The sequence below is a fragment of the Crocodylus siamensis genome, chromosome 8 (assembly GCF_052110815.1).
Source record: "Crocodylus siamensis isolate JL-2025a chromosome 8, ASM5211081v1, whole genome shotgun sequence".
Classification (NCBI taxonomy): Eukaryota; Metazoa; Chordata; order Crocodylia; family Crocodylidae; genus Crocodylus; species Crocodylus siamensis.
Window position 1 is genome coordinate 17,827,204 of NC_143402.1, and position 20,689 is coordinate 17,847,892.

At 40.6% G+C, this 20,689-nt stretch overlaps 1 protein-coding gene across 2 annotated transcripts in view; it reads left to right on the forward strand.

The window, feature by feature from the left end:
- The window catches only part of ZDHHC15 (zDHHC palmitoyltransferase 15), a 36,644-nt gene extending 16,129 nt beyond the window's left edge, over nucleotides 1-20,515 (forward strand). The window contains exons 5-12 of one of the 2 annotated variants that reach the window (XM_090061372.1): nucleotides 467-536; nucleotides 1,010-1,042; nucleotides 2,235-2,355; nucleotides 4,349-4,481; nucleotides 5,281-5,407; nucleotides 6,900-7,009; nucleotides 11,318-11,400; nucleotides 12,104-12,291. In XM_090061372.1, coding sequence (XP_089917498.1) covers nucleotides 467-536; nucleotides 1,010-1,042; nucleotides 2,235-2,355; nucleotides 4,349-4,481; nucleotides 5,281-5,407; nucleotides 6,900-7,009; nucleotides 11,318-11,361 — 638 coding nt within the window. In that variant the 3' untranslated portion in view covers nucleotides 11,362-11,400; nucleotides 12,104-12,291. Of the gene's footprint in view, nucleotides 1-466; nucleotides 537-1,009; nucleotides 1,043-2,234; nucleotides 2,356-4,348; nucleotides 4,482-5,280; nucleotides 5,408-6,899; nucleotides 7,010-11,317; nucleotides 11,401-12,103; nucleotides 12,292-12,347 lie in introns of those variants that run through there. The other variant, XM_090061371.1, reaches the window with a different exon arrangement.
- Nucleotides 20,516-20,689: the final 174 nt, after the last annotated feature.

Below are 20,689 nucleotides of genomic sequence, written 5' to 3' on the forward strand. Positions count from 1 at the left end.
CCAGACTCAAAGCCAGCACTAGCACTGATCAGCAATTGTGCAGCTCACAGTGTAAGCTTACAGAAGTCCCAAGAGGCTACCACAGAGCTGTTTGCCTACGCTGGTGGGAGCAGAGAAGGCTGGTTGCAGGAGTGCAGCCACCCCTGCAGTGTGGGTTGCTGTTCCCTTTGGGAAATCCTGGATTCACCCCTGCATATATCCATCTCTTTTGACTAGCATTAAGCTGGTTATATACTTCAGAGAAAAATCCTGCCCCAAAGCCAGTTCTTAAGCAGTGGTTCAGAATTCTGCCATCTGTTTTCCAGCTTGGCAGCCAAAATCAACGTTAAACACACCCAGCTTGGAAAGCAAGAGAGGATTGCAATGATAAGACAAAAATGTAAATGGCGAGGACAGAATACTAAGTGTTCTTTTTGGCTGCTTGTGTAACACAATCCAGTGCTAATATTTTTGTGTTTAATTTCAGCCATTCGATTCTGTGATAGATGCCAGCTGATCAAACCTGATCGTTGCCACCATTGTTCTGTTTGTGCTATGTGAGTTACTGGCTTGTTTTTTACACTAATGTCAGTATTGACCACAAAAAATGACTGGCTCCCACATGTGTAGTTATACATATGTAGGTATCCAAAGAATGGCCAAACACTAAGGGAAGGATTTTCAGATGGCTTCTGTTGGGTCTTCACCTTGAATTTTTGTACATGCATGGGCCAGCACCTTGATGCAAACACCTGCATGCATAAGTCTTAGTATTAGCACCCACAAGACTTTTTGTCCCCCTTACAAGAGTGTAGTATTTTATACTTTTTCCCACATGGGGAGTCAGGTGATAGAAGGAATCTGTCTAATGCAAGTTCCACTGAACAGACAAATATTAGTGAATTCAGTGGTTTTTTTGATGCGTTAAAAAAACTGAAGAAGACTACGTTGCTGATCTGCAAATGATGGTTAAGTACAGAACGTAAGTCTTACCTTCTTTGCTTCCTTTTTCCTTTATGTCTTCTTGCAGATGTGTGCTGAAAATGGATCATCATTGCCCATGGTATGTCCTGGAGACTGGTTTGTAGATTTTTTTTATTGAAAGTAAACACTGTTTAAGCATCTGTGTCTTTAACAGCATGTTTGCATGCCCCTTCCATTCACTAATGCTGCATGTAACTCCTAGTGTGTCTGTCATGGTATGAAATGGTCATATTGTGAAGTTGTCCACAGCATATAATATTTCAAAGTGACAGATCAAGAACATTCTTGTTAACTGTGTTTAAGAAGTGTTTGTATTGACACAGTTTAAATAACAAATTAGCTTCTTTGATTATTGCCCAGATTTTCAAAGGGGCCTTGACCCAACCTTTAATTTTATGTATGTAATCAGTCAGGAATATAACCAGTAGTTGATCCCACCAGTTGTGTGTGTGTTTATACACTTAAAAATCCCTTTTGGAGAGTGGCTGTATAGATTTGTATTCTAGAACTGGCCGGTTGAGATTTTTGAATTGTTGCTATTTGATTTCTCAAACCCTGCTGCTCTCTTCCATTTTTCCAAAAGGGAGACTTCAGGAACCAGAGACAACATAGACACAGGCATGAAGGAGAACCGCAGATTTTTATTCCCAAATTTAGGGAGTGTTTCAAATCTGAACTCCAACCCAGATGCGAGACCTCACCTTTTCTCCCCACTGTTTTGCACCTTTTTGAGGTCATTTATACCTCTATAAAGTGGGCATAAAGATGCTTCCATTAATGTGAGCAGAGAATTATACTGCACTAACATTTAGCATTTACTTGGCTGTATATATGCAGGTAACTCGACATGGTACAAATCACTGTGAACTAAGCCCCTGTACTTCACAAGTGGTCCATACAAGCAAAATTAGGATCCCAGATCGGAATACATTCAGTTTTGGGTTTTTCAACACCAAGCATAATTCTAAATTTTGCAGGTTAAGCCTGCCTCTGTGCCAAACCAACATTGTAGGCAAACTGAGAAAACCAAGTCTTTTGATATTTAAAAAATTTGTTTTTGCTAAGTGTAAATTTTGCCTGCAGGTAGGATTCAAAAGTTAAACAAGAACAGAATTATGTTCAATTGTTACCACTAAGGGGAGCTGTTTATTGAACATGCTGTTTTGTTTAATCAAACACCTTTAAAGAATAATAGAAAAAAATTAATATTCCTTGTATTTGAACCATGTTGCTGTACATATCCTGATTTCAACTTTGCTTTTATTCTCTAGGGTGAATAACTGCATTGGATTTTCTAACTACAAATTCTTTCTACTGTTCTTAGCGTATTCTTTGTTGTATTGCTTGTATATTGCTGCAACAGTCTTCAAGTATTTCATTAAGTATTGGACAGTAAGTTTTGGAATCTGGTTACTTCTATTTATTTTACAACTCTTACTGGAGTTTTATGTGGTCCTCTGGTACCCGTTTACTTTCACCCTATAGAAAGACTCTGGATTTCAGCAATAGGGTGTTTTCTCCAAAGTCTACATGGGAGTGTTACTCCCACTGTGACTCAGACATGCAAAATTGGAAGGGGAAACAGGAATTTCAGACCAGAAGCCTGGCTCACAAAGCCATGCTTTCTGAAAAATAAGTTTAGGCATCTTTTAACAAGACACAAATATGTAGTTCAAAATCACTTGAAGGTAATGGAGGTCAGATGCCTCTTGACTAGAAATAGATCACCAAGATTAAATGTAGTTCAGAATCAGCATATCATGGTGGTGATAATGTACATTGGACCTTATTCTGCTCACGATCAGGAATCATTCCATTGAAGCCAATGCACTTACAGAAGTGAAACCAGTGAATAAAAACCAGGGCCTCAGGTTTCAACAGTACAGTGATACATCCAAAAGCCAAATGCTAACTGCTTTTGGGAAATATTGCACAATCCTACAATGTCATCACTGGGAGTGTCTTTGCTGATTGGGGGATAATTTGTCTTCTGGGTAGAATTTCCTGGGTCACTGGCACTGAATGCTAATGAAGTGGCTGCTTGAAAACCACATAAATAATTTCACTATTGTTACAGGGAATTCCTAAGTGGGGTGGGTTTGTTGGGGTTTTTTTTTACCAGTTATATTTTTTCCTGTAATATCCAGGCTCACTTTCCCAGCCTTGCTGTTGTGGGGCAAGTCTAACACGCTAAGGGGCAGACAAAGAGGATACACAGTACTTTTAGTGTTGTTCATTTATTACTGTGCCTAGTGCTCTCCATAAACTTAGTTCCTGCAGTACACCTGCCTTCTTCCTAGCTGTTCTGAGAACTAATATAAAAAGCTGTATCCTGCTATTGATTTACATGCATTGATTATAAGATAGTGTTTTCAGAAACTGCTTTTACCTTCAGTGTCTCCTTACTGCCTTCCTTTCCTGACTTAAAAGTTGATTGAAATACTGAGTGTTACTTTTAAATTCTAATTAGTTTAGACAGAGGTTGGGTCAGCTGATAGTTACAATGGGAGACCAGGCCTCCAGACTCTTGGTTTCTAGTCTCTGTGGTGCTGCTGATGCACTGTGTGATGCTGGTCAAGTTACTTAGCCTCTTAGTACCTTAGCTTAGTCATTTTTTAATTGATGTGATGAACAAAACTTCTGACGCAAACACCCCTAAGGTTGCTCTGCATACTGAGGAAGACTCAGGGACTATAAATACAGTTTAGTGCATGAGGCACATGCAGTTGGGCAGACTGTTGCCCTAGTGCATACATATTCACTTCCAAGAGTCAGGAAAAGCCTGTCTCTGAGTTATTTGGGCTGGAGGACCTCTTAGGCATTTAGCTCCTCTGTTTTAGGGTGAAAGCATTTCAGCCACCTGTAAGATTCTGCTTAGCTTAGACTCACTGTGGAGTGAGCTGTCCCCAGGACTTAGGGATGTTCAGGGTTGCTGTTACCAAGTAGGAGTTCAGATTTCTTGATTTTTCTGAAGTTGGAAGGTAGCCATTGGAAAAGGTGCAGTGAGTTAATGTGCATCCAGGAAAACATGAAGATTAAAGAAAATTCAGCAGAATGCGAACAGGCTTTCAAAGAGCTTGTCATTGCCTGCCAAATGCACCGTGGGCATAAGACGTGCTTCTGATGCCCATATGGGAAACTGTGAACAAACTGGACCTGTTCCATTAAAAAAAATAAGTAGCAAAATCCCAGAAGTGGAGAAAAGTCTGCCTGTCTCCTCTTTGTCTTGTGCTTTGTAGCAAGGCAAAAATTTTACATTTTTAAATGTGAAAGTCTAAAAACCCCGTAGTATGTTTATTAGATATAGTAGAACATTTAATCTATCAAGGAACAATTTCTTTCTCAATTTTTCTTGCCATTTATGCCCTTTTGCTTTCCTTCCCAGGGTGAATTAACTAATGGACGTTCAAAGTTCCATGTGCTTTTCCTTCTTTTTGTGGCAGTCATGTTTTTTGTAAGCCTGATGTTTCTCTTCGGCTACCACTGCTGGCTCATCAGTAGAAATAGGTCTACTTTGGGTAAGACTTTGTGTTCACCATGAAATAGTGTTATGAAAAAGAAAGAGGTTTGCTGTTCACCTCAAGGTATTCCAACAAATATAACAGAAAACATTTAATTTTGAATGCATGCCATTGGAGGTTTTCTCTGTCATTGAAAACAGCATTTTTTAGTTTGTATAGTAAAAATTTCATTAGGGACACTGGAAATGGTTAGATACATGAATTGATGATGTTCATTCTGAATTTTGGGGGTTTAAACAAGTACATTTTTATTGGGTCTTGGGTTATTCTGTGTGATTTATTTGCAAAATTAAATGAATGCCCTCCATTTTAAGATACTGGAACTACCAAATTTTATTACATACAACATAAATCTTTCACCCAAAAAACTTACTGGAAATGGGAGTGTGCTTTGTATGCAAGAAATACGGTAGGAATCATTTTTGCTGTTCATCAGCTAAAATTGTGAGTAAACTCTGCAGTGATCCACAGAGAACAGAAGAGTCAGCAGGCTTGGCTTCCTAGCTGCTCCTACCCATTCAGTTACTTGCTACAAGGAAGGATCTTTTATCCTTTCAAAAACAAGATGCATAATATATTCTGGAGTATGTGCTGTCTGTGAGAAAATACAGTAATCAAAAGATTTTTAGGCTTATTATCTCCATGTTCACTCCTGTAACCATCCACAATGTTCCATGAGAAAATGTGTTTACTTGTTTAATGTGCCCATGGTATCTGCAAAGTAAATGTTGCTGCCATGCATCAATAATGTTTGGTTCTTTCATTTTTTTTTCCCTATAATTGAATCTGTCCATAGAGGCCTTCTCAGCTCCAGTGTTTCAAAATGGTCCAGATAAAAATGGATTCAACCTGGGCTTCGTAAAGAATCTCCAGCAAGTGTTTGGAGAGGAAAAAAAGCTGTGGCTGTTCCCAATTGTTTCAAGGTAAGTGATGGTTAGAGAGGCTGACGCTATGAATGGAAGGCCAAGTCATGATCCCTGGGCTCAGCCTGTTCATACCAGTTCTGTACAGTGGAGTTTTGCCAGAGTCAGGAGTGGCTGATATTTTCCCATGTGGCACTGAGAGGTAGCAAAGGAACCACCCCTAAGCACTTGCTGTAGCTTCATCTGCTGTACCTACACCCACTGCAAAATGGTTATATATAGTTGGAGATCCACCGACAAGCATCCTTGCCTTATCCCTTCAAAGCCTTCCGTGCACAAAGATGATTGAAGCCACTGTGGAGCACATTTCCTGGGGTACAGAGGGTCCACACCTTCCATATGGACTCTGCTTCTGCACACATACTTGTATACACACTCACTCTTTAAAAACTATCCTGGCCTCCCTTGACTGGCAGGGTTTGTCCCTACATTAACTAGTGAAACACTTTGCTTTTGTACCACACATATTGATCCAAGAATAAACTGGAGGCCAGTTCCCAGAATAGTTGGGCTCAATTTAAAACAATTCTCTGGATTCCAGCTTTATCGGGCAACTGTCTTGACCTTGTGCTGGTGAACTAAGCTAAGACCTCAACTGCACCATCTATTTCCCTCTCCTTCCTGTTCTCAAAGCCAGGGATGGATTAAAAAAATCAGACATGTTAGCATACTAGTGTCCAGCAGCATTGTGGAGTGCAGAGCATAGGGTGCTCATCACAGAACTATGACCTGGGACACACTCTGACTGGCAAGGAAAATTCCTCGATTATTTTCCTTGGGTAGAGATGGTTGTCAGAGGAGGATTGTATCTTAGGTGGCCTGCAGTACTTGCTGCAGGATGTCCAAGAAGTCCAGTCACGTGTAGCCCAAACTCAAGCATTTGTAATTCATTTCCATTGTATCGCTGTTATTCCCTTAGGGTTCCTCCCTGTGTCATGCCTTGACATAGCATAGACTTTGTCTTTATTATGACAGTCATTGGAAAGTACTCAAATTTGCAATTAAAGGGTGGGGACCTGTTTGCTAATCTGATGCTCGGTGTCCAGTTCATCCAGACTCTTCCCACCTTTCCTAAAATTGTTGTCTGCACCTGGTTAGAATGAAGTAGGGGGCAGTAATTCATTTTACAGCTGAATATTTTTGCATATCTTTTTTCCCATACTTCATTATTTATCTGGGTAATCTGGCCAATTTCAATTCCATCTGAGTTATATCAGGAATGATTTTGAACTGTAAAGATTTTCCTTCTTAGCTTTTGCATGAATTCAAGATTGCAACTCTCTTTGTTCTTTAAACATTGCCTATGAGCTTCCACCCAAGATGAATTATATTAAGAAAACAAAGGGTTCATCTTTTAAAATTCATTTCCAGCAATGTAAGAATTTTCTTTTGTTTTTGTGAGAAAAATCATAAATGCATAGTAGAGTTGTACTTCATTTTTCAAAAGAAGTGGTTCTGCGGTAGCTCATTTTCTACCTTTTGTATTTTACAGCCAGGGTGATGGACATTCCTTTCCAATGAGAACTTTGTGTGAAGCTCGAAATCCACTGCTAGCAAATGAAGAGCAATGGGATGATGACGGATTGGATGAAGAGAGCCAGGGTAAGGGGATACAAAAATTAATCGTGCAATTGGATTAGAATAACTGGTTGGGTGAATTGTAGAATAATTGCTCTGTGCAACCATCTTAGAATGTGGCATATGGAAAAGCATGTTGACTTTATCACAGGCAGTCCAGTCTTGGGTAATGAACATAGGCCAAATATAAGGTCCCACTTTGAAACCAATCTGGACAGTATCAAAAGCATCAAACCATATGTGTTTTCTGCAAAGTTTCAAGTGAACCACATTTTAAGTTTCCAAAATCATGGTGCTTAGTTGTCCTTGGGTTAGTACATTTCCATAGCTCAAGGTAGCCACAACCGTATATGTAAACAGAATTAAAATAAAAGTACCTATATTCCATTATGCCATGGAAGCTTATCAGTTGCTATTAAAGGCAATGGGTGTTTTTTTCCTTTTCCTCTAAAGCAGTGGCTGTCAGCCTTTCTAGACATAATAACTTTTCTGTACTTAGTGGCACCCTTTGGAAATACAGGCAGTGGGACCCCCTCTTTTTCTCCATGCAAGAGAGAAATTTGGATGTGGGGATGGCAGGCGAGGATGCCCAAGGTGGAGGAAGCCCAAGTAGGTGGCATTCTCTGTGTCTTGTCCATGGGGGTGGCATGGCTGTCTACACTCTCAGGTGGCCAATGGAAGCGGCAGCAGCCTCATGGCAGCCCCTCTGATCAGACCAGCCTTTAGCAAGGTGCTCCCTCCTGCCATTGCTGCTTCCTGGTCCAGCCCCACACAGGTGTGGTAGGGCAGTTCCTCCATTGCAGCAGCAGTGTGTTACCGTTAAAAGAATATCACATCTGGTTTATTGCTTTAGAGACAAAGCTCACATGTGGAGATCCTTTTTGCAACTGTGTTGTAAGCTTTGAAGCAGCTGACAAAACTGAGTACTTGAGTTCACTTTCCTGAAGTACCCATTAGTCACTGCAGATGGCACGTGTTTGGAGACGTGTGAAGGCTGCGGCTTTGTTTAAAACCGTTATTTGACCCTTTTGTAAAAGTGAAATGGGCATTTTCTTTAGCAGTGTGATCCCTTATGGTCAGCTGTCCCCTCACTTAGTAATGATGTTTGATTGTATTAGAGATATTGATATCTGTTGAGGAGATTTCATTGTAAAATAAACAAATGGAGCCTTTTCCAAGGCACACTTCAAACCCTGGCACTGCTGGAAAACCTACTCTCCAGCATCTCATGAATAGGGTTGAAGAGGCTCATTTCATCATTGGTTCGAATAAGTAACTTGAAGTAGCCTGTTTGAGACTTGAAAGAACATCTGCTCCTCCTGCTGAGTCGTGTATGTTGCAGAGCAGATAATCTGTTTGCCAGGCTAACACAAACGAGCTTTTAAAAATAAAATAACAAAACAGTGTCCTTCTGTGTGCTGTTTATGACACTTAAAAAAAAAAATCAATCCCTGTAGGAGTGATTCACAAGCCCGGAACTTTTCTAAAGTGTTATGGGCTCTCAACGGAGTCTCTTTTAGTATTTAACTATGAACACCAAATTGTAATGAGATTGAGATCTGATTTGGCCAAAACCAGTCTGGTCTGGAGCCTGTACTTTCAAGACTTAAGAGTGCGTATCAAAATGACTTTGACGAGACTTGTTAGCTCAGTAAAGAACATAAGGTGTAATCTTCTTGCCGGGGCTACCACTGTACTGGTTTATGTAGATGTGAGTGGATCAGTCTGTATCTATGCGTCCCAGTCCCTTTCCAAGCTCTCTGATCCAATGAAAACTCCCTGGCAGGCAAGGATGTCCAAAGCCACCCTCCATGCAATTCAAGCACCAGTTCCACTGTTCCTTCAGGATTTATCCCATAATGAAAGGATTTATCCCAAATGTAATTGTGCAGCCTTCAGCCCTGGCGTACATCCAGTCCTGGAGAGACGGTACTTCTACAGGCCCTGGAGAGGCTGCCCACCTCAGTCTGGATACCAGACATCTGTGTGTTTGTCACTTCTGACACTCCAAAGCGTGTTTGTGGGGGAAAAGATGAGACAACACAGCGAGGCTTTGTTCCTGCTCTTCCCCTCGTTGCTGCGGATGCTAATCCACCACTGCCAAAGCTGGAACCATTAGAGCGTCAGTCACATGGAGAGTGGGAATAATGTCCCTCTGATGTATTTAAGTGAGGTGCCTCTCCTCTTGGCACCTTTCCAGCACACACCTGTGCTTCCTCCTGCACCTGCGCCTCATGACAGAAATAATGAGAGCTCTTCTCCTCATGCGGGTCCCTCCTCCAGGCATATGCAGAAGGGAAGAGACGTGCCACAGAGCTAATTTAAAAACAAAGCGCTTGATCGAGTGTGGCTGTATAACCGTCTCCTTTCTAACCACAGTATTCGAATCCTTTGCTTTTGCTCCATTTGATTTTTCCCTGACACCCACTTTTTTTCTGTGCATAAGCAGAACTGAGTAAGGCCACGGGTGAGTGCTGCAAACAGCCCACCTGTGGATATTATTTTAAATCAGTGTTAAGAGGAATTTGGTGGATTTGTGAATAAAACACAAAGCATTACAGAAAACTAGCTAGGAGGGGAGACAGTGCAACCTGGCACTAAGGAGGGTGTGGAAGTAAATCTTCTCAGTTGCTTTTGTCTTCCCTGTATGGCTGTGTCCCTCTCCATTGAACTGGGTGTTCACCTTTTGCTCTGATTTTTTTGTACAAGAGATTTGCTTAGAATTGTAGTGCAGGATAATAGTGTTTCATTTTCAAAGTCATATATTATGATAACAGTTTTGTGAGCTGTGTGATCAGCGAGAAGCCAAGAACACCTGCTTCCAAACACCTTTTACTTCACATTTTGAAACTTTCCTGCTTTTATTAATGTTGGTCTTTTATTCACAAACATCTGTCTGATCTGTTTGGCTAGAAAGTATCCCCCAAAATAACATGTGCATTATAAGGTCATCAGATTTTCAAAAAAATGCATCTTGAATCTTGGTGTCTCGGTTGTGATCTTGCCAGTTTCACATATCAACATCCTCGGTCTCTCTTTGACTTGTGGACAGTTGCTTTTTAAGCTGTGATACAGTACGTAATGTTTAAAAAGAGCTCCTTGTAGGAACTATTCACCCAGAAAACTCAAAAGACTGAATATTTATTTTTTAACAGTTTGCATTGTGCTTTTCTGTCATTTAACTATCAGGTGCTGCAGAAGCAGCACAGAATTGAAAACGGCATGACTTAAGTACAGTAATAGTATGCGCACTCCAAGAGATAGCAGCCTGCTAGCATCCCAAAGACTCAGAGAATCTGAGGGCAATTCTGCAGGTGCACATGTGGGAACAGGAACTGGGTATGTGTTGTGGATCTATTGCAGCTTCATTTTGTGACATTAGGCAAGTCCTTTTGCCCCATGTGCTTCTCTTTTCCTGTCTGTAAAATGGGGATTTTAGGCTCTTTTCTGGCTGTGAAGATTAATTTATTAGCACACTTCTAGATTCCTAAATGAATGGCTCTATAATTAATACTTCGATCAAATTATACAGGAAGGTGATACTGTATTTTCAGTACTATCACACAATTAACAAGGTGCCTTGGATTTTATTTATTGCTATTCCTCCAAACTGATTGTGGGGACTGTTCTCCTGCTCTGGTATGGCAATTTCTGCCTCCTTTTTCTGTGGGCTTGTGGCTAATCTCAAATTCTGCTGTCTTGCCCCACATTTCCAATGAGATGTACGTTGCCTTTTTGTGTTTTCTTGTCCTCATGCAGATTTTGTTTTGCAAATAAAAATGCTCCAGGAATAAAATGTTATGGGGCTATGATGCTTATTTTAATGAACTTTTATTTCCACTGTATCAAGAAAATATATTCTGAGAGCATCGTGCACATGATCGCCTCCTGCATTAAGCTTGCTGCCTCAGCCAACTCATCTTGATTTGACAGGAGGGAGGATGCACTTCAGATGCAGCTGATACTGTTTTGCAGTCTCATTTTCTAACCATCCCTTTCCTTTCTATCAATGCGCCAACGCCTAAGTGCTGTAATAACTGAGTGTTTGGATTATGTTTAGTGCAGTCACAGGAAGTCAGACCTGAAACATTCCATTAAAACTGGAAGAACTTTAATTGTCATCATGGCTCTTAAAGCTTGTGGTGTGGAGAATACATCAGCAAGCACTGATAAATAAAGCTTTCTGCTTGGGTCACCCTGATGAGGACGAATGTCCAGTTTCTCTTTGAACCAGTGCTTAAAAACGCACTAGCCCTCAGCAGAAGCTGTTCTCCCTGCAGTCGAAAACAGCAGTATTATTCATCTTTAACCGTTTTGTTTTGTATTCTGTAGGATCCAATGAAGCTTCATCTCTTGCCATAGAAATGGAGACCTAGGAGTTTGCAAAGGCAGTGGCACAAAGCTCACTTGGACAGGTCAGCATTTTATTATCAGGTTACTCGAAGTCGGGGGGGAAGAAGGGATCTAACCTGAACTAAGTGGGATATACTCATTCTATGAGGTGGCCAGCCAGCTCCATTTTTGTGAGGTAGGGTGATAATGCCTTGTAAAGATGCTAAGAGTGTCTCTCTTAAACCTTAAACAGAAGAAGTTGGGCGCAGGACAGTGGAGGATGGGGAGTTGTGGTTTGGGATTTCGCAGGGATTTCTTACTTTCCTAAATTATCTTCCAAGGAAGCACTAGATGGTGGTGAACTCTGAGTTTGGTGCACAGGTTGAAAAGTACATTCTTCCTTGGTTTTCAGAGATCTGAAAACCCTGTAACCCAAGTAACTGCAGATGTTCAGATTAACCAGTTATATAGGGCTGATGTTTCCAGTGGGTTACACAGTACCAAAGAGAGCTTAAAGGCATGCAGCTTTGGGAAAGGATCCAAGGCTTGTCAATTGCCTGGTGGAACATGGCATGCAACATGTTTCTGTCACATACCCACATCTCTTCCCAGCTTTCTGAAAGAACAAAGATGTGTTTTGTGAATCTGAGAAGGGGCTGAACAGCAGGAGAAGGCTGGAAAGAGTCGTGGCATGTGCATATTTTTTTCCATGCAGTTAGGACTAAGAATAATTTAGAGTACTCTGGGCAGTAATCACTCTCTCAACTGGCTTTCTTTCACCTGCAGACCTGGGTGCAACAGCAGCAGGTGATGTGGGCAGGAGATGCCTGGTCCAGCCCTATATTAAGGAGATCTCTCTATCATCTTACTTCCAATCTGGCTTTCTGGAATGAGCTACTGAGAAAAGCAGTGGGTTTCCTTTCCATATGCACGAAGTAAAATAGCGTTCAACCCAGTGTAAAGAATAAAGTAGAATTGCTTTGACAGAAAAGTGCTTAGAGTCACAGATTATTTTGTCTTTAAATTTCAGCTTCCTTCTCAAGAGCTCCTGTCTCCTCTTTGCACGGACTTCAGCATTGAATATTAGAAAGCATATGGATCTTCAGGATAAAAAATCATCATGAAGTATTATTGGATTGAATCCTCACATTCTAGAATGATCGTCCCATACCTGCCGTGCAGATGTGTCAAGGCTTTATGAGTTTGTTTTATAAGTTATTGACTGAGCGGGCAGTTGTACAGAGAGTGCTTCAGGCCAGGCTTCCTTGGGCCAGCCTCTGATTTTATATATATATATTTTTTTAACTAGAGTAGTGAGAAGTGTACGTGTCAATGCATTACCACAAACATCAGGCACTGTAGGACTCAAAACCGGAATATTTCTTGGAGAGCTGGTTACTTGAGCCTGATTCTTCAACCTTTACCTGCAGCGAGTGGTATTTACCTAGGTGAGTAATTATAAGCCAGTAGCCCAGTGGAGTAGATTTGACTCAATGAAAGGCAGGTTTGCTAAATCAGGTATTAAAATCATAGTGCGCACATGCATGCGATGTATATATTTGGTAACAGGCATATATCTACATGGTGATACTGGTACATAGAATACCTACTCACATTGTCAGAATCATGTTTACAGACTATGCCAAGACTCTTGATGCTTTTGTTTAGAAACGCGTGACCTGGACAAAGTTCTCCATGTTTAATGGCCTTAAAGCACAATCCTTGGAGCAAGGACCTAATATTTTAAGGGAAATTTTATGCAATGTAGCGATTTTGCATTACTTTCTAGGCCTGGTGTGTGGGAGTTAGCTTGCACAACTGGTAGGGTACATTCTCCTCTTCTCTCTTGCTGGGATCAGCATTTGCTAATGGTTTTTAATCTTCTTTTCAGTTCTATAAACATTAATCTACAGGCAGGTAAATTGGAAGTTTGCACTGACTGTTTAGCTCCAGCTGCTATGCTCAAAGACTAGCCTAGTAAAGGAGGATTTGGTGGTGTATTGCTGAAGACACAGCAGCCAATATTTTAATAGCACAGTCTTCTGGCTGATTAAATGTATTGACTGGCATGTGGAAGATTTTCACTGTAAATTGTGGTTAGCTTCTGTCTGCTTTGCTGCACAGTGTTATACCTGCTTTTTGCAATCAAAGCAAAATATAGAATTTGATAGCAGGTAGTAGGCCGGAGAGTTGCCTTTCTGATTTGCGTGCACCTTATGGGCTGAGTTTTCTCTAGTCACCAGAAGGATCATGGCTTAGTAACTTCACCATGCAGGCCAGAACTAAATGTTTTTGCATAATGCTGATGTATAGAAAATACTAGACCTTAGGATCTCTCATTACACTCCTTATAGACCATTTTATATATAGTTTTTCTTTTCCTTTAGTATCAGGTATTTCTTTCTTGCTAACAGTGCTTAAATTTCAGCTGGGTGTCAGGAGATAAACATCTATCTGTTCCATGACAAAGGACTTGGTTACTCAATAGACTTTTCCCACTAAGATTTCTCTGTTGCTTCTACCAGTGGAGATTGCTCTACAGTAGTAGGAGCAACAGTAGGAAATCATAAAGGAAAGCACCTGGTGCAGATAATGTTCCTACTCTAAACTGCCGTCCCTAACAGGAGGAGTCACCTACTTGATACAAATCACCGCCTTTAATAAAAGTGTGTTATTCTGGTCTTTAATTTCTGTACTCGAGTGCTGGAGTTGGTCCTGAACCTCTGGCCTTTTGCAGAATACACTGCTGCAAACAGATTGGAGACTAGAGTAGGAGGGATTGTCTAATGCACCCAGATCTGAAGAAATAAAATCTTCATTCTTCTCTTCATTCTTGTTTAAAGAATATTAACAATCTTTTCTTTGTATGCTCTTACTGATGAGAGCTCCACGCTTCTTTTGTGGCTATTCTGTTATCAAGTCTTGGTTACTATGGGAGTTTTTTTTCTTAAAATAACTAAGTCTGCTTTTTTTTTTTTTTTTTTTTTAACATTAGTCAGTTTCCCAAGGCTTGCTTCTTTCATTAGGTGATCTTCTGCCAAGTATAAGGAAAGATGTCAGAGAAAGTAAGGAAGTTACCTTATCTCTTGCGTGCAAAAAAAAAGTGGGGGGGATTAAAAGGAGGATTTTCTAAGGCAGGGCTGGAAACAAAATGTCCTTGAGGGCCTGTCATTTGTGCCTTGGAAAATCTTCCTCCGGTGAAATCTAGTATATAAAAACATGAAGGCAATGCAGCTGCTTCCTGCTTCCTTCCTTGTCTATCAGCTTGAATGCATCTGTCAGAACAGAAAGATCAGAGCTGGAACTAGAGCCACATGGAGCTGTGGGAGGTTTCTAGGTAGGTTCTTGCATCTTTCTATGTTGTTTCTGTTTACAGCCATGTAATTCTTTTATTTCTTGCCAAAGCCGGCTGTAAAATGGTAGCAGAAGAGCACCTACCAGGAGCTGTAAAAGCCTCTGCAGCGTACTGCTTGGCTGTAGCTCTGACCTTCTCCTGGTAGCTGGCATCAAGCTGTGTTCCCTGTTGTGGTTATTAAAATGGCAGGTCTCCAGGGATTATGCAGCTATCCGGTTCCTAACAGAGGAGAGCGTGAAATATTTTCAGGTTTTTTAAAAGGCAGCTTTGAGATTTCCTACCATCATTTACATGTTCCAATTAAATGAAATATTTGGGAACCAGATAAGGCTGCTGATTCGCCTTTTTAAGGCTACCTTACCTAGCTATGACCAGCTCCTAGCCAAGTAGAAATTAATAGCTTTTTGGAAGTTTGGAACGTACTTATTCCAGTGGCTGACAGTGTTAGACTGTTTTAAAAAAAGATTCAAAACTAAATGCACAGGGAATAAAATAAATGTTAACATTTCAATCAGCGTGAAGCAGGACAGAACTGCAGTGCAAAACAGAGGTATCTAAATAACAACATAAGTAAGTTTTCAATCTCTTTGCTTTGCCTTGAGGAGAAATCATTTTCTGTTGCCTGCAGATTTAACCTGTGTATGGTGTACCCCAAGAAACAGACTGGAGTCAAGTGAATACTCTACAGTCCAGGATAGGAACTAAATACAGAAACTTGAACATCATTTTGTTAAAAAATGCAGTTTTTGGAGACATTCTGGACACAGATGAACAGCCTGGTACTTTGGGGAAACCTGACATCTCAAAATACCTCTGTGGAGAATTGTTTGCTTTGCAGCAGTATTGCAATGAGTTGAGGTAGCTTTAAGTTGAGGATGTTGCATTAAGCAGAATGTAACTTAGTCCTTGCATTTTTCACCTTTAGAAAGGATTGTCAACTTGAAATCCAATGTGGGTAAAATTGTTCGCTAGGTTGGACTCCACACCTGATGCTTGTAGTTTTACAGTTGGTTTCCTATTTAGTTCTTACAGTGGTTTTTCTCTTCACTGTTATTGTAGGAAAGTCACACGTTTCATCCCAGGAAATGCACTCTGCCCAGGGTGCTCTGAAAGTCATTAGGTAAATCCACTGGAAGAGCACAGAGAATGGTACTTTAACCTGTGTTCTAGGTAGCAAAAGTAGATAAATATTGAGCTGGGACTGACTTTTCCATGTGGTGTGGTGGCCCTTAAATGTAAAGGGATGACACAACATTTCTCTTTCACTGGGCATTTCATATGCTGGGCATATTTTCAATGCTGCATCACATTTTGTAAGGGGCCAGCAGCTTGAAGTCTAAAGATAATAAGCATCTGTAAACTGAGTCTTGCATGGAAAAGAGGAATTGGGTTTAGTGGTTGTCTGGAATCTAGTCCTTCTCGCCTTTCTTCAAACCGCATAGTTTTAATCTTTAAAGGCTGCAGAATGAAGCTCAGGAACCCGTACAGTTTATCCATACATCAAGCACATTGTCTGAGGCAGCACTGCAAGCTTCTGCCCCCACCCTGAAGGCATGATAGTCTACATCTAAGCCCTGGTCTCTTTCTCAGAGTGCCAACCTAATTGCTAGTTAGTGCCATTTATGGTGGCTTTTGTGTTGTGAATGCAGGAAACAAACTAAGGCTGCTCTGTTCTAGTCATGTAATCCACTAAACAGCCACCCAAGCTTAATTTTTAGTCGCAGCCAACCTGAACTATTTTCAGGTAGGTGACCTGAATATCAACAGCTCATATGAAATCTCTTTGGAAATGTTGTAAAGTTCAGCATTTCTTGTTAACGTAAATCAGGGTGTCAAAACATGGGAATTCATCTTCCATGAAGAGCACTTTCTTTTCTGCCATCTGCTGCAGGTGAGGCTGATGCATTGCTTGTGGTGTAGCAGGTCTTCTCCCCTTCCTAAAAGAGAGCCAGGACTTTCCCAGGAAAAAGTTAATGTATGGGGGGGGGGGGAAATGCTGTGGGTAGATTTTACTGTGATGTCAACCATTCCATCAAATTGCCCATCTCCTTTGACTAATGGTCCAGACCAGTCCTCTACTGGCAGTTGTCCCTAGTTTGTATTTCATGTACTTTGCTAAGAAGCAGATAAGACATCACACTGATGTCTGCATAGGTGGCATTGTGACAAGTCCTACCTTTGCCAGTGAAAGAAGAACCAGGGCTTTTGTAAGCATCGCCACGCTGCAAGTCATTTGTAAGTTTAGCCTCTATAGCTGATTCGATATGTGACTGATGATTTTGGAGTAGAATAGGTTGTTCCTTTGAACAGGAAGGGAGTACTGTACATTTTTAATAGGCCATACTTGTTGCATGTATGTGTTGTAATCAGTAAGAACTGGGAAGCTTTCTATTAGCATGATGGGGAGATGAATGTTTATTTACCAGAAATGCATAGAGTTGGGAATCGGCAAACTGATATGTTCTAATTTGGGGGGGGGGGGCAGGGAGGGTGTTGTACTCTGGCACAGGCTGAAAGCACAATTTTGGACCAATAACAGGACTAGACGCATAAAGTTTGTCACCCGGTATGAATGTAATGTGTTGGGAGAGACTTCTTTTGTATCTACCCATGGAAGAGAGAGGTTAAGATACTAAAGATGTTGTCAGGGAGCAACTGGCTTCAGGAAAGCTGTTCCGCCAGCACAATGGACCTGCCGTTTGCACGAGTGGCTTGTTCGCAGAGAAGTTGAGAGAGAGCAGTTGGCAGGTTAAGAAAGCACTGCTGACCACGCTTCCTAAGCCGGAGTCGACAACTGTTATGCAGGTTCTGTGTTTTCTTTTCAATGATGTCTGTGGTGAAACGGTTTGAAATTGATCTCCAGTACTTGAACACGTCTTGCTTTGTTCAGTGTTTTCTGGTTCTGTGGGCAGGTGTTCTGCTGCAGAATATTTACGAAAATAAACTCTTGTTTTGAAACCATCAATTAGAGCATTTGCACAGCAGAGTTGCTTTTTTCATTAAAACTAATGACCTGTCAGCAGCTGGGAGGCTGGCAACTACTTCAGGGAAGTGGCATCCCATGTGCCCTTTTCCTAATCACTTTCCCTTCTAGTCATCCCTTTGTTTCACTTTTTGGTAATTAACAAGCCACCAAGATTGTAGCCATCATTCATGTACACATTGTCATTGTTCCCATCATGGTTCTTTTGTTCGGCTTTGGGGCTGTACTGTCTGATTCTCAGCAAGTAACTTAGAATTGATCATGTTTCAACTAGTTGCAATTTTTCTTTTAGGTACAAAAAAGGTGAGTGGATTTAGAGTGGACTCTTGCAGTGTGTAGTCTGTTTTAAGTAAGCTCAATCAATTATTTGTCAGTATATAGCCCTTGTCATTCAGATTCAGCTTCCTGTCCAGGGCAGAAAAATCCAATTTTCTTAACGTCTTTTTAAATCTCAGAGCTTTTTTCTTTTCAAAAAAGAGGAGATTTGGCTTTGATTTGGATGCAAAGCTGGTGAAATCAAATACAGGCATACCTCGGAGATATTGCAGGTTCAGTTCCAGACCACCGCAATAAAGCGAGTCACATGAATTTTTTGTTTTCCCAGTGCATATAAAAGTTATGTTTACACTATACTGTAGTCTATTAAGTGTGCAATAGCATTATGTCTAAAAAAACAACGTACATACCTTAATTAAAAAACACTTTATTGCTAAAAAATGCGAAGTGAGCAAATGCTGTTGGAAAAATGGCACCGATAGACTTGCTCGACGCAGGGTTGCCACAAACCTTCAATTTGTAAAAAACGCAATATCTGCGAAGCGCAATAAAGCGAAGCGCAATAAAACGAGGTATGCCTGTACAGTGAAATCAGACTTTGCTTACATTTCAGATCGGAAGACTACAAAATCTGTATACGTACAAAAATGTAATTGCTCTGTATCAGGATTAAGGTTCGGAGCAGCACTTCAAGGAGCAGATGGGGTTGTGTTGCAGTTCCTTGAAGGAGAAAGGGATCATGTTTTCTCCTATATTGAGTTGTGCTTCAGAAAATGCTTTCTTGCACTGGATATTAGTATCAGTTGGCCCATGTAATGTACAAGTGACTTCACTAGATAAATGAGGTGATGTTGCTGGGATGTCCTAGGAAGAATGCAAGAGGCAAGAATTCTTGTGGGTAATATTTTCTATTGGACCAACTGCATGGTCAGGATAGACCCAGGCACGTTTTTCTCAAGCCTCAGGAAGGGTACTATGATACCCAAAAGCTTGCCTCTGTCTATTCCAACCAGGCAGTTGGTCTAAAAAAGCTGTTACCTACAAGAATTCTTGGCTTTCACCTTTGCTTAATAGAAAAACTTGTGGGACTTGATGTTTATTTGGAGCCACAACCCAAACCAATAGACAGCCTACTTCATGCTTTCCAAAATGCAAAGACCAGTGGATCTTGCAGAAGGTGCATCTGTTATTACATTGCCCTTTCTTCCTTGGCATTGATGTTTTGCAAGCCCCAGTGCTGTTCACATGTTTGGAGAGTGTATCAATTATGCAGGTTCACGTTACTGCTATTAAAAACCACCTTAGTGGATGCAGACAGCATTTCTTACCCTTGAGGAAGAGACAGACTTTAATGACTAAGCGCTTGGTCATACATTAATGTTATTCCAGAATAAGTTACCTGTGAATTTTAAAGCACAGCGTCTCTGCCAAAGTAACTGCATAAATGGACGCTTCTGGAATTAGCATGTCTGCACTTCCGATTTTTCTTATACCTAAGGCTTGTATATATAAGCTCTTCCTGACCAACTCTGAGTTGGTCTTTAAGCAGGGAGTTTCTACCATAACTTCCCTTCTGCCACTGACACAGAGGAGGCAAGAACCTGTTCACATGTAAATTTAATGCATCTTTCCTTTGAGACTTCATCCATAGATCATTCAGTCATGGGCAATGCCTGTTCACATCTGTAAGTGATTTTAAAAGGGCCCTTCATAAATAAAGACTTTAAAATTCTGTGTTTATTGCTAATCCTGAAATTTAAACAAGCCTTCAGTGTCACACTTCATTCTTCATTAATTTTTCCATTTAATATTTCATTCTGCTTCAAAGTCAGCTTGATTCATTTTATTCCAGGCTGCTCCTCTGTGTTGAGTTTGGTAGGAAGAGTTACAGAAATATTTGTAATTGATTTGGTAAAAGCTTCATTGGTGGATGGAAAAAATGGTATTTTCCAAAGACCAGGTCAGAGTATTTTAGCTTGTCCGTTAGAGATTAACAACCAGTGCAGATAACTTTCCCTTCATACAGTAGACTGGCATAGTTGGTATTGGGCAGTGACTTTTATACAGAACTCTTAATTGGTTTAAATGAGTTGTACCAATAGCCCCCTCAATTTTCTTTTTTTTTTTTTTTAAAGTATGACCCTAAGCTAGTATTTACAAGGGTATTTTCATTTGAATCTCCAAGATATCTACAGTGTTCAGCAACACTAGCCTGCATGGTGTTTTATGCTCACTCTCACACCTTAAGTTCTAAACATTTTCCAATGAACTGAAGAGTCTGAGAGCATTTAGGATGTTTAATGCAGGTAACGGAGTTTATTAATGTTGCTGGCATTGGCTTTTAATGTCAAATGGATTTCTACAAAAACTTTTGTCTATAAAATGCTCATTTTTATTGTTGGACAAATATTTTTCTCTTGATTTGATGTATAAATCCTGTGCACACCTTTCAATAGTACTTTCAAGGAGTTTATATGGTTTGAATACTATATTTATGCTTTGTCTTTTTTACTGAAGAAACCTGCATGGTTTATACTGTACTGCAGAAGAGAACTACATTAAAACTGGTTTTGGCTAATTTTTATTATGCTGGTGGCTGATGATTTATCTTAAGTTAGCCTCAACACTTGATAGGGAAGAGGTTGTACTGTTGCAGGCCTGAAGGAGCTTTAGCAAATGGTTGTCTGGGGACAGGGAAGTGTGTCCATAAAATCTTGTGCAGAAGGGGTTATGAATTTCTTTGTATAAGCCACAGGAG